The sequence below is a fragment of the Trichoplusia ni genome, chromosome 11 (genome assembly GCF_003590095.1).
Source record: "Trichoplusia ni isolate ovarian cell line Hi5 chromosome 11, tn1, whole genome shotgun sequence".
Taxonomy (NCBI): domain Eukaryota; kingdom Metazoa; phylum Arthropoda; class Insecta; order Lepidoptera; family Noctuidae; genus Trichoplusia; species Trichoplusia ni.
The window spans coordinates 11,634,589-11,650,100 of record NC_039488.1 but is presented as its reverse complement, the minus strand read 5'-3'; the positions used below and the strand labels follow the sequence as shown (position 1 = coordinate 11,650,100).

Genomic DNA, 15,512 nt, shown 5'->3' with positions numbered 1-15,512 from the left:
AGAATGTTTCTTTGAACAGAGATCAAAAATAAAGCTCAACGTCCTCTACAATTTATTAAAATAATTAATTTCAGAACATGAAATAAACATCAAATATGATTTTATTACTTCCAATAAAAATTAACAACTAACCTAAAATATTTTTTTTAAGTAGTTTATTATTTTTTTAATTCATTTGGCAGAATTGAAAGCCGTATACTTTTTATTTTAACATCGGCCCCGATTCATGCATACTATTTTTGAACAGCTGAAAGTCGTTGTCAACAATCTATCAATTCATCTGTTTCGAATATTTATAGTAGGTTAAGTTATAAAAGTATTAAAAAATATGGGTTAGTAATGTGATTTTTCTGTTATGAATCGTCTTACGATTAAAGACGAGCGAATATTAATCTCGTTACATTTTTTTATTAGCTTTCTTCGATGTTTGTTCGTCATCCTGTTTGTAAAGGCAGTGGTTACTTTTTGACTCTACAATTCAAAACATGTAGTAAATTTCTGTCCTCTTCAAATATTTTCTATCTATACTAGATAGCATAATATTATCAGTATTTTTTTGTCAAATAAGAAACAATATCCATTTATATACAGACAACCGTCTTCAATAAAACCAAACAAAAACAATACAAACGTAATAAACATTAATAGAGCCTTCCACAGCGCCTAAATACAACCTTTATGAAATATTAACTCTGTAATTAATCCACGTTACTCGTGCGGTGCAACTGACCGCTTTGTGCATCATTTATACGAACAGCTCAAGTATAACGAGATATTCATCGGTTTGTATTGATTTATATACTTTTTTGAGGCGATAACTGAATTGGTGATCAAATGTATGTTGAAACAAGTTCGTGGGTGACTGGGTCACACGTATATGTGTTTATTTGATTTGATATTGATATGGGTTTAGGATTTTGTTGCGCAAGAACTTTACTACAAAACTTTGTTTTTTCGTTAAAATCTATTGTTTTTTTTTGGCTAGAAATACGTAGGGCAAAGTAGCTTGTAACTTACTTCCTATTAATTTAAAAAAATCTTAATACTTTTTTTATTACACATAGAAATAGCATAAAGAGCATTTTAAAATTAATAATATATGATTCAAAGTACCTACTTTACGATTTGTTGCTACAAACAAGAAAAAAAAAACAAACATATATTAAATGTATACTTAAATGTTCTAAGTATTTCTGACAAAATAGAAATTCGACTTTTATGTTTAGCACGTTGTATGATAATCGTAGAGTTACAAGACTCAGTGAAAGCCTACAACCTTCGGTGCCCGGGTTTTGATTCTAATATCCACCCTGCCGACCCTGAGACCCGTAATTTAATTCAAAGCCTAGACGGATAAGATCATATCCGGGATTAAAGGTAATATTTTAAATACCAATTTACTTTATCGAAGAGAATATTTATTATGTAGTCTTAATTAATTATGAGTACTAGTTCTAATATTTAAAATAATTTTGAGCTTCAAAGTTTATTTTGAAAGTGATAAAACCTTGAATGTGCGGATTCAACAAAATCTTTTCATTGTTTCATAAAATAGTTGGTTAACCCGAAACGGGCCGTTATTTTAAAATTTTACAGCTTTTGTGGACAAAGCAGCACACGAGCGACAGCTGCGGTGCCCATTCCAAATTTAAATTAAAATAAAACCACGTCCGCACCATCCGACAAGTCGTGTGGTATACGGCATCTACGCCAGTGCTACGTCGTAGGCCGGCGGAGCCACTCGCTGCGCTCCGTAGCCGAGTGCTACGATATCTCATACGAAAATTTCGGTGGAGTGCCCAATAAGAAATAAAAATATTTCATGGAATAAAATTATGTTTATTATAAGTAATAAAGTGAAGTTCCGTTTTTAATGTAAAATAATAATCAAAAAACTTTTTAGTTGATAGAAAATTTAATGGTTTTATTAAAATGAGTGTAGAATTATTAAATATACTTAAGTATGAAGCGAAGATTGAATATGACAGTAAATGTGAGTAAACTATTTATTTTTAATAGAATAATTACCGTTTAGTAAGTTTAATCTTAAATAATTAGTAAAAAGCGAATAATGAGAAGTCATTAATTAGTTTTATTTGTTAACGCGATGCTACCCAAATATTTTATAACTAGCAATATTAATATACACATATATTTTGTAACATACATGTTACAAAAATTACTAACAATTTTGTGGGCTTTCAAACGTGAAATCTGACGACTTTTGATACTATGTCAATGTTTCATCTCTTTAACTTTAATGCTATTTTAGTTATCACCTGAATCTTAATTCGGTATTTTACTCACATCAAACATAAGCTAATCTCGATATAGGTAAATTAAATTAAACAAAAACTATTTTCTTTAATCATTAGTATTTAGTAATCCTCAAAGCACAGCGCCAAGTATTACAATTAAAAACTCTTCAATCGTATACAAACACTATCAGTTGCCCACGACTTCGTCCGTGTGGTTAAAAGATATAAGTCAGGAATTTTTGAACGAAACCTTCGAAGATGAATAATTTCCCCTGTTTTTCCCACATTTTCCATTGTATCTTCGCTCCTATTAGTCGCAGCGTGATGGTATAGCCTAAAACCTTCCTCGATGAATGGTCTATTTAACACAAAAAATAATTTGAACCAGTAGTTCCTGAGATTAGCGCGTTCAAACAAACAAACAAACTCTCCAGCTTTATACATTAGTATAGATGTAGCACGATCTCAGTGGCGTGCACTTGGAGAGGCCTATGTCCAGCAGTGGACTGCGATAGGCTGATGATGATGATAATAGATGTATCATAATTTGTATCTAGGCAGTGCCTAAATCTATTTTAGTTTCCAATACCATTACATGTCTAAAGATCCTTGTCGAGCTACACTGTGTAATCAAACACGAATGTTATGTTTTAAGGCGAACACGCAATGTTTGCATTAAATCCTTTTTACTGGATAACATAAATCCTTCTTGCTTGATTATTAATTTATGTTAGTTTTATGATACTGCGTGTAATGAATAACCTGGGTCTGTAGATAGGTTTTATTCTTGAAGCACTTATGCTAAAGTCGGTCAAATGTATTGTGATTAGCCAAAGTCACGACACTTGTCGAAAAGGAATGCTGTATTATTTGTTTATTTGGATGGATTGATACATACTTATTAAAACTAAAGAAAACGGCAAGCACACAAAAAATCATCTAGAAAATCAGCACGTTAAAAACAACTGTTAGTCGTTTGAAGTTTTGTATAGGGCTATGTTTGTTTCTAGATTGTTCTGGCCCTCTGTAACTGTAAATCTATTAAATAAACCTCAGTTTTAGAGGCGACTTTGAGACTAACTCAGTTACCAGTTATTCTCTCTCATGTAATCTTTTTTTTTCAGTATACTGCCTTTTTGTCCCCTTCTTGCAAGTACGATTTTTGATTATTTTTTCAATCCTGTCAATCGTTTTCTTGAGGCCGAGCTTTAACTTCTTTTTGCTATTCTTTGGTTATCATTGTAGATATTGGTTTATGGTATACGTCACAAGTCACAACGTAAATATATTTAAAAAAAATGGTGTCTAGTTTCAATTTGATTAATCGTTTCTCTGGGACACACCGAGATAAATGTCTCGTTGTTTGAAACTAGATTGTGCCTTAACGGAGTTGCCTTAACTAACATGTCTTATTATTATTTTATATTACTTATTTATTATTATTTGTTTATATTACAAAAACATACCTATTTATTTTATTGTACACACTAAAACATTCTGTACTATTGATATCGATACCAGTTGTTTACTTGTCACAATTCTGTTAATTTAGGTAATCCGTCTCAGCATGAAATACTGTGTGATACCAATAAATTGGGCGGCGGAGGTCAATGAAGCAGTCACTTTGTAACACAGGGTATACTATTGATTACTGTGACTATTTAAGCCGATACCAACACTGCTGGTAATAAGAGCTAGTAGAGAGAGAGCTTATTAGTATATTTACGTCATGTCCATTTTTACTAAATGATATTTAGGAGGATGCTGGCTTTTAGCTGACTATACAGAAAAATAATAAAAAAACAGGAAGATCTCATTGCGGTTGTTCAGATTCGTCTAAAACGTCAAAAATCTCCTGATTTTTACTCACGTACGCGTACGTGCAGTGATTTATAAATGAGAGAAGTTTCTGAAAACCCAAAAGAAATTGAAACTGACGTTTTGTAAGTTGAGATGGCCATTTTTTTCCATTTTGATACTTTAATGTGATGTCAAAAAACACTATAGAAACCGATTTTAAAGAGCATACTGTTTTGTTGTCTTTCTTAACTAACCAAGATATTGGAGAAGAGTTCTAGTTTAACAAGTTCAATAATTAGTTGCGTGATGTAAAAGAATAAAAAACAATATTTTTAAAGTTTCAAAGAATAGTTTTATCTATAGAAGTCTGTAAAATCGGTAAATGATACTACTAAATAAATGCGGACAACATCACATACATTGTTCTGAACCCAAAGTAACTTGCTAAAGCACTTGTGTTATGGAATTCAGATACAACGAAGCTACCACAAACACCCAGACCCGAGACAATGTAGAAATGTGATTTTTTTACATTGACCCGACCGGGGATCGAACCCGGGACCTCAGAGCTAGCGACACCTTGAAACTGGTGCATACGCCACTCGACCACTGAGGTCGCCGTTAGTGTACACAAACCAGAAATAAGCACCAATAATCACCATTAGAAACCCACTAATAAAATGAACTAGTGTATTCTGTGAAAATGTTACCACTTTTATCTCGAACTAGCTGTTGCCCGCGACTGCGTCCCCGTGGGTAAAATATATAAGTTATGATTTACACCTGCCCTGTTTTTTTCACCTTTTCCATTGTATATTCGCTCCTATTAGTTGCAGCGTGATAGTTTAGAGCCTAAAGCCTTCCTCAATGAATGGTCTATTCAACACAAAAAGAATTTTTCAATTTGGATCAGTAGTTCCTGAGATTAGCGCGTTCAAACAAACAAACAAACAAACAAACTCTTCAGCTTTATATATTAGTATAGATTAAACTCGCTGCAGTCGATATTTCCAAACTAGCCATGAAGAGAAGTATCGTCGAAACAAACTTAGCCTTAACAGAAGCTCAATACCTATATCGAACCGACAATAACCTTACATCGATACCTGTATGTTTTATTCAGCCCCCAATCGATAAAGCCACAAGCTATTGAATCGCTAGAAACCCCCGATTACTATTGAAATGTCCACAATCTGTCAGAATCATCAAATCGAATGGAATCGTAAATGAACACTCATTAATGTTTTATATAAACATTGATTTTATCGCTAGGGGCGGGTGACCGTGTAATGTGTTTCAAATAGATTTTTGAAGGTTGAGTTGGTTACAGAATTTATTTGTTGCCGGTCTGGTTTCGCTCGTCTGGTTAGGCGCCGATAAGTTCAGAAATATACTGATAAAGAAGTGGAAATCATGTCCGTCTTCACCTGCCGGCTGAGACGAGGTGGTAAAAGATTTAAGATTCCATTTCCATGTATTTCTTTTCTGGTCTATAGTTTGAAAATGAAGGAAATATGACCCAAGTTATTGAGTTTAATAATGCTTTATTTCTAATATATGAATGGTCTCTGACAAGATCCTAAAGTCGAACTCAAAATAAGTATTAAACAATTACAAAATGCCACAAAATTTTAACATATTTTTCAACAAGTCCTCAAAAAGAGGTTTTAATTATGAGTATACCTAGCAATATTGCGATTGTGTTTTACACTATTAAACTATAAATTAAAAATATATGCTCTATATTTCTCTACTTTCAGGATTTTATTTTATCATTTTACGTGAAAGGCAACCCGGCACATTCTGTTCACACCATAAATAATGTAGGCCATGGTCGCATGCATCAGACCATCTCACGGACCTTAAAGGGCAAACACGAATATTCTCTCAACTGTAATAATTGTTATTTGTTAAAAATATAATAGGGTATTTTAACAAAAAAAAACCATGATATCTGTCAGATTAATTTCTAAAAAATATTAAATAAGTATTGGTTATTTTAAGTAAAAACAAACACATGTAGAAGTGGGGCCTTGTAGAAGTAAATTACGTCAGTTGTCTGTAAAAAATGCTGAATAAAATCTATTTTTGTATTCAAATAATTTAGTTAGTTATACACATGATCAATGCCTACAGATATTTTTAACTTTTGAGTTACTACGTATGTTTTTAACGTTCATGTATCACGTACATTTAAACCTTACTTTGAAACGGGTGCATTAATTAGCATAGAAAACAATTGCATCCATTAAAAATTATGACAGCACTGTATTATTTAATTCATCTGTAAAATACTATCTGTGAAATACATAATACATAAATTTGCCAAGTTTTATGACTCTCCTGGAAAGGCATGCGCTCCACGAACCGCAGTAAATAGGCCAGGGCCGCATTCCACCATCTCATCATCCCTTTGACCTTGAAGAGCGAGTGATAATAGAAATATCCTCTCCAGAATAGTAAAGGCTTGTTCAGACGATGCGAGGAATATCGCTTGAGTTGCATTACATTGTGCACTGAATCAAAGTTGATTAGACATGTATGGGATTAAAATAATTAAATTTCCTAAATGTGGCATGTCTTTTTTAGGGGTTTTTACCCGAAAGGTAAAAATAAAAGTCTATTGGTGAGGTTCCGTTATCAGTCTGTCTGTCACCTTGCTGTAGGTCAAGCCCCGTGATAGTTAGACTGTTGAAATTTTCGCAAGTTATATATTTTTGTTGCCGCTACAACAACAAGTGATATTACGAGTACTTTAGGATGTGCCCTCTAATGTGATATAATAAATCAAGTATTGCAACGGTATTTCTCGCATCTAAATAGGCCTTAAGAGATTTGTTATGCCTCGTTTGACTACCATACGGAAACAATATTGTTATAGATTGTGTATTTAAATTTCAATTTATTCAAACAAGTGTAAATGTTTGTGTTTAGAATTGACGTTAGAATTTACATTTGTGACAATTTGCTTTGCTTGTTAATTATGAGAACTATTTAGACTATAGTTAAATAAAAGATACACTTTTACTTAGGTGTGTGCATCGAAATAGTTCGGTTAACCACCCCGCCGTCGCATCAGCTCATGATTAATGACTTCGGTGGGTTTGAAACTAGTCGGGCGATCCCGATAAATACGCGTGAGTGAACTATTGTATCATTTTAGCATAAATCATCTTCACGAATATAACTACAAGTAATGTCTAGTATTTGCCAAAATATGATATTATATGATATTATCTTTGTGTAACTTATGATCATATAGGAATATAAATAGTGTTTATCTGAGTTCTCTAGTGACGCACGGATTTATAATCTTGTTTATTTTTCAATTCTTTTTCATTTCACAATTTACTAATCTCTGAATCAAATGCTTTGTGAGTATAAACAAATTATAAGCAAATAGACCAGTGTTTTATACGACGCCTGTATTTATTTATTGTATCTTTGTGTCGCTGGGTAATCACAAAAGATCAAGATACATGCACGAAGACATCCAAACTCAGACGCAGCATTTACGGATTGCACAAACAATTTTCCTACTCGGGGATCAAACCCGCGGCACTTCACGCACAGTAGATTTGTTGACCTAAACTACTCGGGTATCTGTACATCCTATAAATTTCTTAAGTGATTAATTTAATTTTCTACGTTAAAAAAATATAGTTAATTTAAGACGTAAAATAGTCGTTGCTTTTAATAAATATGTAAATTACTGAGAAGTGTAATACAAGTTCTAATTTAATTTATTTCGTATATTCTTAAACTTGACCTTTAATATAATTATACGTAACGATTTCTAAAAGCAATTTATTTTCTTTTAATAATTCTCTTTAATAATAGTGCTTGATCGACCATAAATTTTACAATAATAACTATTTGTAAGTTCAATTAAAAGTTATTTTCATGGTGGTTCAAACGTTCCTATGAGGCTTATCTTAGTTTTAAAAAAACAAAATCTACATGACTAGACTACAAAAAGGGAAAAACTCTCGCAAGAAGGCCTAACCATTTGACTCAAATATTAGCGCTAATTGAACCTTGATTTTGATTCTTAGTAGTCCTTTTTTTTCAGTGGTAACAGAAATAGCCACAAATTCAAACTTCATTTGCGATATTATTCGTTGCGTTTTAAAAAATCAACAATGAAAAGATGAAAGCGAAAGGAATTGCTTACTACGTTAAAATGGAGCTATCGCCCCTTTTTGCTCACAGAAGAATGGAGACAGAGAGACTAACATCGTTCAGGCCTTTATGTCAGTGTTAGGGTTCCGATCAGCGATAACATACCCCTTCTGTGTCAGTTTGGTGCTGATTTTTTCTTAAAGTAAAGAATTACATTTGGAATGATGAGTTTTTGGGGTAACATAAAGAAAATTATAAAAAGCTTGTTTATTCTTTTTTAGTTTTATTAATTAAAAGAACATTTCATTTCATAATTTCATTTCATTTCATCAAATGAAACTTACTTAACTTTATGATTGATTCCCCTACTCATAAGAAAGCTAAGCACGTATCTCCAAACTAGTCTTCAATTTTTTCGCCACACACAAGTTTGTCGAAATGTTTTGGACTTCATTTGACTTTCATTGTAAGGGATGTCAATGCCGAAAGGGAAATTCGTTGTTTGCATAACAAAATTACTTCGTACAAGAACCGAATGTTGTTTATTATTTATTTATCCTTCTATTTACTCACTTTCCCATTTCAATAGTTTATGTGTCTCGGGCTGTGGTCTTAGAAACAAAGGCAGGACTTAATGTTACATTATTTTCATCAGCAAAGTCTTTTCCCAAATTATTTGGGTCGGCTTCCAGTTTTACCAGATGCAGCTAAGTACTGACTACTGACTAGTTTTACATTTAGCGACTGCTTATCTAAACTCCTAAATGGCTTCTAAGTTCCAACTACCCGTTCAAACTATTGTCAAAGAAAGCTAGGAAAGGCGTTTAATAATGGGTGTTTTCCCAAAAATTTCACGCCTTGAAAAACTCGGAGAAACTCACCATGTTAAAGAATATCACCCATCCACAGACTGACCGTGCCAAGCTTTGTTTTACCTATTGGTCAGCCGAATGATGTGGAGGATCAAATCGTGAAATTTTGAAGGGAAAATATAGCGAAAATTGTACATGTATTTACTTTATCTCGGGAGCCAAACATTGGAACGTTAAGTAGAAGAGTTTGTTTGCAATGACTTGCCAATCTCGGCTATCCACTTTTAAAAGTATTTGTTTTGTATGATGGCCTTTTTGGTGGACTTGATTTACTAGTAGTTGACTATATAAGGAGCAAGTCACGCTACGTATTTTCTGTAAATATGTATGGTTGCAAGCAAATGAAAATCGATGAAAACGTGGCCATTTTGGATGTGAAGTTTTCGTTTGGAAAAGGGAAATTAATAGCCAAGAGTATAAAATAATTATAAGTTTAAACACGTACCACAATTATTATTTTTTATTTACGCTAATCCAGAACTTCAATTAAGTCGTAAATATTCTGTTTATGTTTCATAAAAGCTTAACTTTTCCTTCTTTCATTTATAAAAAATAATGACTTCAAAACAAAACAACTAAAATATAAGACCAAATATTCATTTTCACCGTTAAAAAAATTCTATTACTTGAACATTTTCGTCATTACGTACCTACACGGTAATTAGCTCAAATTATTTACTAATGAAAATATTCTTTTATGATAAAGAATCGGAATGTAGAGTTTCGAGTACATTTCTAAATACTCCGGCATTGAGACGGCATTTGTGAAGCATTACACTATATTTCTTGCTAAGTATATAAAGTAAAAGCTTTGGACAACGACTGCTTCCTTTATAAAGACTTGTTGTACACAAAGATAGAAACAATTCAAATAAATTGCGTTCTGAACTCTACGTTGTTACAATTTATGCAGCTGAAAATTAATATAGTAGGTAGGAACCAGGTAGACTGCAATAACAGACTAGTTAACTTTACTTTGACTGTTTAATTTTCATGTTTTTTGTTTTTAAAACGATAATAGCGAATCCATGCGGAAATCAAGCTTATAATGGAAGTTTTCTTCTAAATATAAATCTGATTCCGTGAATAGAAAAAATATATCACATATTTCAAACGAATTTAGGGATCCCTGATAATGCGTGTGAGTAAACCTTTTTGCTAAATAAATTTAAAAAACATACTTCTTTAGCTAAAAACCCTATTGAGATAGAAATACTCCATAGCTAATCAAAATAAAGTCCATTTTATAACATTTAAACCAGGTCAGCTTAATAAAATCGCACCCGGTTAAAACTTTATCAATAAGTACCGGGATTTGTCCACAATTTCGTTCGCAGGCAATAAAAAGTCTCCACGTAACTGTTTAGACGTCTAAGTGAGAGCCACCGTTATGAAACGAACCCCTATTTAAAAGTTTGTTGGTAGAAAAGTGTAACTTTCCCGGCCTTTTTCGAGGTCAACAAGAGTGCTGTTTAGTTTGAGGGACCCCAGAAGGTATTGTTGTGTGCAAGTATTTGGAAATGCCTTGGGTATTAGTAAATGGAAGCTATGTATGAGATACTTTGTTGTGCAGTTTCAAGAAAATTTCGTGCGATAGAAAACGAAGAAGGAGTTCCTTATCCACATAACCCATATACCAATGATCTATGAGACACAAGTTTGTGTAAATTAACAGCCATGATTAACAACCGTAATTGTCGCAACGAACGTATTGTCTTCCTTGTATGTCGTTTTTGCGCTTTAAAATGACACAGACGAAACGCTCAAGGGCGTCTTTAACAAAGTTTGTGGGCCTTTTTCAGTCCTGGAAAAGAAATATCGAAGGATGTCCTCCAGCCCGATGGACAGATGATCTGAAAAAATAACTGTCTCGGAATGGATGCAGAAGGGGGTGGAGCTTTTATTGTGATGTCCAGCATATTTAGTCGGTCATAGATTTCCAAGCAAAACAAAATTTACGGGGTCAGCTAGTGAAACAATAACAATACTTTCTTCCTTAAAATTGTAAAACATTTTCGCTTCAAGTTTTAAGCGGTGGCGACTAACAACATCTTTCCCCTCAGACCTTGCAACTTCCATTTTACTGCGACAACCAATTGCTGTTATGATTCACAGTTGTGTACTTCAACTTGGGATCCGTCCTTTTCCCGTACTTTAGGTTTATGGGGCAGGACATTCGAGGATTATTACTGCGACCGTCATTTGAATTCGTGTTTCTCACAAATGTTTCTTGTAGTGGTTTGTAACGAGAGAAACTTCAAATGTTTCGTATTTATGGACCGGTTTTGATGAAGTCTGTTCTGACATCACTAAGAACGTTAAGGCAAACGGTGTCAAGGAATAGTTCCCATTGTGTTGGTTTAGTGTCCTACTATCATACTAATATTATGAACGCGGAACTTTGTATGTATGTCTGGATCTATAGATGTTTTTTCCTCTTTCACGCAAAAACCACTGATTTAGATGGAACTTGGTACACAGATATTTTTTATCCCGATTTTATGTCCCCGTACGCTAGCTGGCGGGCCTGCGGGCAACAGTTAGTTATAGAAAGAACTTAATTAGGTGTGATGCTATCTTTGCTAATTTGAAATATCATTATCATTATGTGGTCATTCTATGTCTGTTTATCTCTGGGGATCATCACATTTATACATCATAGTTTATTTGTTAACTTACAAAACTATTTAAAATCGATCATCCAAAAAGCCGCAATCAATTAAATACTTTTTGATATAAAAATAAAAATGAAAAACAAACTACTGTGAATCCGTATCCAAATATTGAAAAATCTGACTGTTTGTGAGAAATGGCTTGAAAGGCCGATATAAAAATTAAACGATGGTAGATCCCAAAACCCGTTGAGAGGAATCGAGTCGTTTATCAGCTGTAAAATATGGCGGGATGTTTGAAGCACTTTATTGGTGTAGTTTGATTTTGGACGTCATAATGTATTAGGTATATGAAGGTATGTAACATAGGTTAAATAGCAGAATTTAGGTTAAGATCAGTCAATCTGTAAAAGCCGCTTCTGAAACGGACGTGATTTTTCTTTTATTCTGGATTAAAATACTCCTTGAAACTTAACTTATGTTTATTTTTATAATAACTTTTATGAAACGAGTGTATATTTACTTACTTCGTAACGGTTTGCTGACGCGTTTTATCGCAGCTAACTTTATTTTGGTAGATTTCTGGAAAAAGGTATAAGCGTGCTACTTTTTTATGCTTTCTATATTACGTATAATAAATATACTTCAAGTAGCTTAAATAAAACTTATTTTAATTGATTGACTTCCGTGTACCAGCGTGACGTCACCACGCCGTCAGTGACAGGCGGTTAACCCCGAGGGATGTGACACAGTGGGCCAGTTTTTAGTTAAAGTTGAAGTAGCAATATGTTAACTGTAATTCCTGTAATTATCAAGGTTGATGAGTATTCGTTTTATGTTAAGTTAATTAAAAGTTTAAATATATGAATAATTATTTTATATATTTTCTTATCAGAAGGATAATTAAGTTTTTGAACTTTTGTTGTTGAACTATTTTTGATTAGAAGCGAACGTTGTATTTTACCCTTTTAGACATCCCTGAATTCCAATTCACGTGGAAGCAATTTTTATAAATTAACAACCTAAGCTATGTAAAAACTTATAAATACTGGTCAAGTGAGGGTTCCGTGCAAATAAGCTAATCAGAAAAAAAGTAATAAAAATCGACCTCGTCTTAACTTCGACGTTAAGTTTGTTTTTCATTACTTGTTAATTAATAGCCGCTAAAGTTTTACGCACCATAACTATGTCAAAACTTTTTTGCTATCTCCATTCATAATTTACAGCATTGTAACAGTAATACATAAAGACGGATAGACAGCGGAGCCTCACATTTTTCTTTGGCCATGGAACCCCTTAAAAAAAATTACTACGTGGGTTGAGGTATGACATACAAACTACATTTAACCAAAGAGTTTTTACATGACTACTAATACAAAGGTTCAGTTTAAGACTAACCCAGAAGCCGTATTTACTCGATACATAATTCATTGCGACCTATACATATGTCAAAGTTCGTTCAATTCTGGGATGTTTGTTTTAGGTCTATAAATAGTAACCGAGTATCGACAGTTCTGGGTAACTATTATCGTAAATAACCTTTTTAACTGTAGGCCTTCTTTTTAATAGAATGGATGGTGTATATTTAGAAATTGGTAGTTTCGAGACTGTGTTTATACGTATGGTATTTGAAAATGACAATTGTTATTTGACATTTGTCTGTCATAATCCATTTTTTTTTATAAGTAGCTTAAGTCCTATGTCAAAGCTCTGGAGACTTCTTCTACTAATCTCTCTTATGAACAGTTAATAACTAGTTCTATAAGAACAAATCAATGTTGTAAAAGGTTTTTTTTTCTAATTTATGGGTGAGTTTTAATAATGAGTAAAAACAGAAATCTATTACTGAGACATGGCTGTCTGTCCGTCGGTTCGTCTGTCATCAGGGGTGTTATTTCATCAACCGTGGTATCAAGTCAGTTTAAATTTTAGGGATGATGTGTCTTTAGTACGGAATCCTCAGTGTCTCATGTCTCACTTTAATTACCAGTTTTTTCAAATACTTCTTAAACGATGGCTCTGATTTTTCTGCAATTTTATTTAATAGCATAGTATATAAGTCATCAAATCCACAAAACGATGTAGTTTTTATAGCACTATTGTGATACCTACAAAACCAAAATTTCTCTGTCCAATTTTAAACGTATTCTTTACCCCATTTTTGTACTAATTAAACTATCACACTTAATTGCGTACGTGACCTAAAAATTCAGAACAAAAGTTTAAAGGAGATAATTTTAGAACTACGTGCTTCACACAACTACGAAAGGATTGTCACTGGAATGAAAAGCAAAATACCGAAGCAATCGTGATACTGCAATTGTCTTTAGCTGTCGCGATTATGACGTCATTTCCTTGTGACTTTGTAGAATGTAGCGATTAAGGGAAAAGTGTATACCTACCATAGTCATAAAGGAAAACTGTTGTGATTGTGAGAGAGAGAAGGCACAACGCAGCGTAGAGCGGCGTCTCGTTCCCACAACAGTAAATGTCTTTATGAGGTGCCAAAAGGCTATCTGCTTCCTCTTTCTTGAGGTACAAGCCAGTTCAAGCTATTGAACAATTTCTTCGTTTCGTAAATAGTTCAACGGCATCATTTTTGATTGTCTTGCAGATAAAGATGGTTGACTCAAATCAGGATAAAATTTGGTATTTGTTTTTTGGACAAAAATAAAAGATGTTTAGAATTTTCAAGTTTCATAAAATGCTGAGAAAAAAGGTAGTTCTTGTTTGAGCGTACTTCTGTTTCCATATCAAAGTCTAAATAAAATGTGTGTTACGAAAAATTACATGCATTTTGCAATAAAATTACAATATTATTTGATGCTGAATTTTCTGCCCAGAAAAGAACTTGCAAGTAGGTATATCAGGTTCCAATTTTACGCTACGTTACTGTCAAAGGTATCCTATTTTATGAAACTGCCTCAAGAGACTGTCCCGGCTCGCCGTATGACTTTGTAAGTGCCTAAGTGTGGTCCTCTACCTGACTTAAATCTCTAATTTCAAAGCTTATTCCGGCCCCTATAGCCATGTGTCATTTCTTCAATCGTTAACGTCGAAAGAAAACGCTAGAATATGTAGAGAATAAAAGACAATCAGCGTTATACAGCATGTTTGGAAAACCCTGTCCAATGCTTGAAGTCCTTCAACACAAGGGATTTGCCACATATGTTAAAAAAATAAAAAATCGAGTTCTTCGTAACATCACATCTTTAATATATTTCTTTAGCATAGCATTAAAGAAAAATATTACCCTGGTTTTTTGAGAAATTTTCAAAGCATACAAATCCCCAATGTTAGATGGCTCCCTAGTTATAATGATTTATTAGTTTTCAGTGCTGTCATAGGTAATCCTCACGATATTAAGTATTTTAAATTAATAAAATTGATCGAGGAAATTCTTTTGTTTGTTTCCAATAAATAATCACAATATTTAATCATTTTACTCTACGCAACTTAATTGATTTGACAGGTTTTTAAAATACATACTGTATATCGACGTTCACGAATGTAGAAATGTCACTTAAGGTAGAAAGCCGAACTTTTAATCGACCCGAGATTGGCCAAATTGATGTGGCACACTGCCCGCTAATTCCAAGTCCAGAGTGGCAAATTAGCTTCGGTTTCAAATCGAATTACGAGTCGAATCATTCATAATGTTGGTTTCCGTCGTTTTGGACGATTTCCTGAATCGAGGCGACATCCGAAACGCTGATGCATGGTCACACATTAATCTGATTCAAATCCAAATCATTGATTCTGATGAATGTTTTATTTAACGGTTGGTGCTTGGAGATGGTTAATGTGCTTGCTGGTATTTAAAATACGAGATTACGAGGAATGTAAGT

The 15,512-nt window shown here is 33.3% G+C and overlaps 1 protein-coding gene across 1 annotated transcript in view; it reads left to right on the top strand.

Annotated features, from left to right (window-relative positions):
- Positions 1 to 328: 328 nt before the first annotated feature.
- Positions 329 to 15,512, top strand: part of LOC113498811 — a 59,720-nt gene continuing 44,536 nt past the window's right edge. The window contains exons 1-2 of the mRNA XM_026878952.1: positions 329 to 332; positions 1,943 to 1,993. Of these exons, the coding sequence (XP_026734753.1) occupies positions 329 to 332; positions 1,943 to 1,993 (55 nt within the window). The remainder of the gene's footprint in view (positions 333 to 1,942; positions 1,994 to 15,512) is intronic.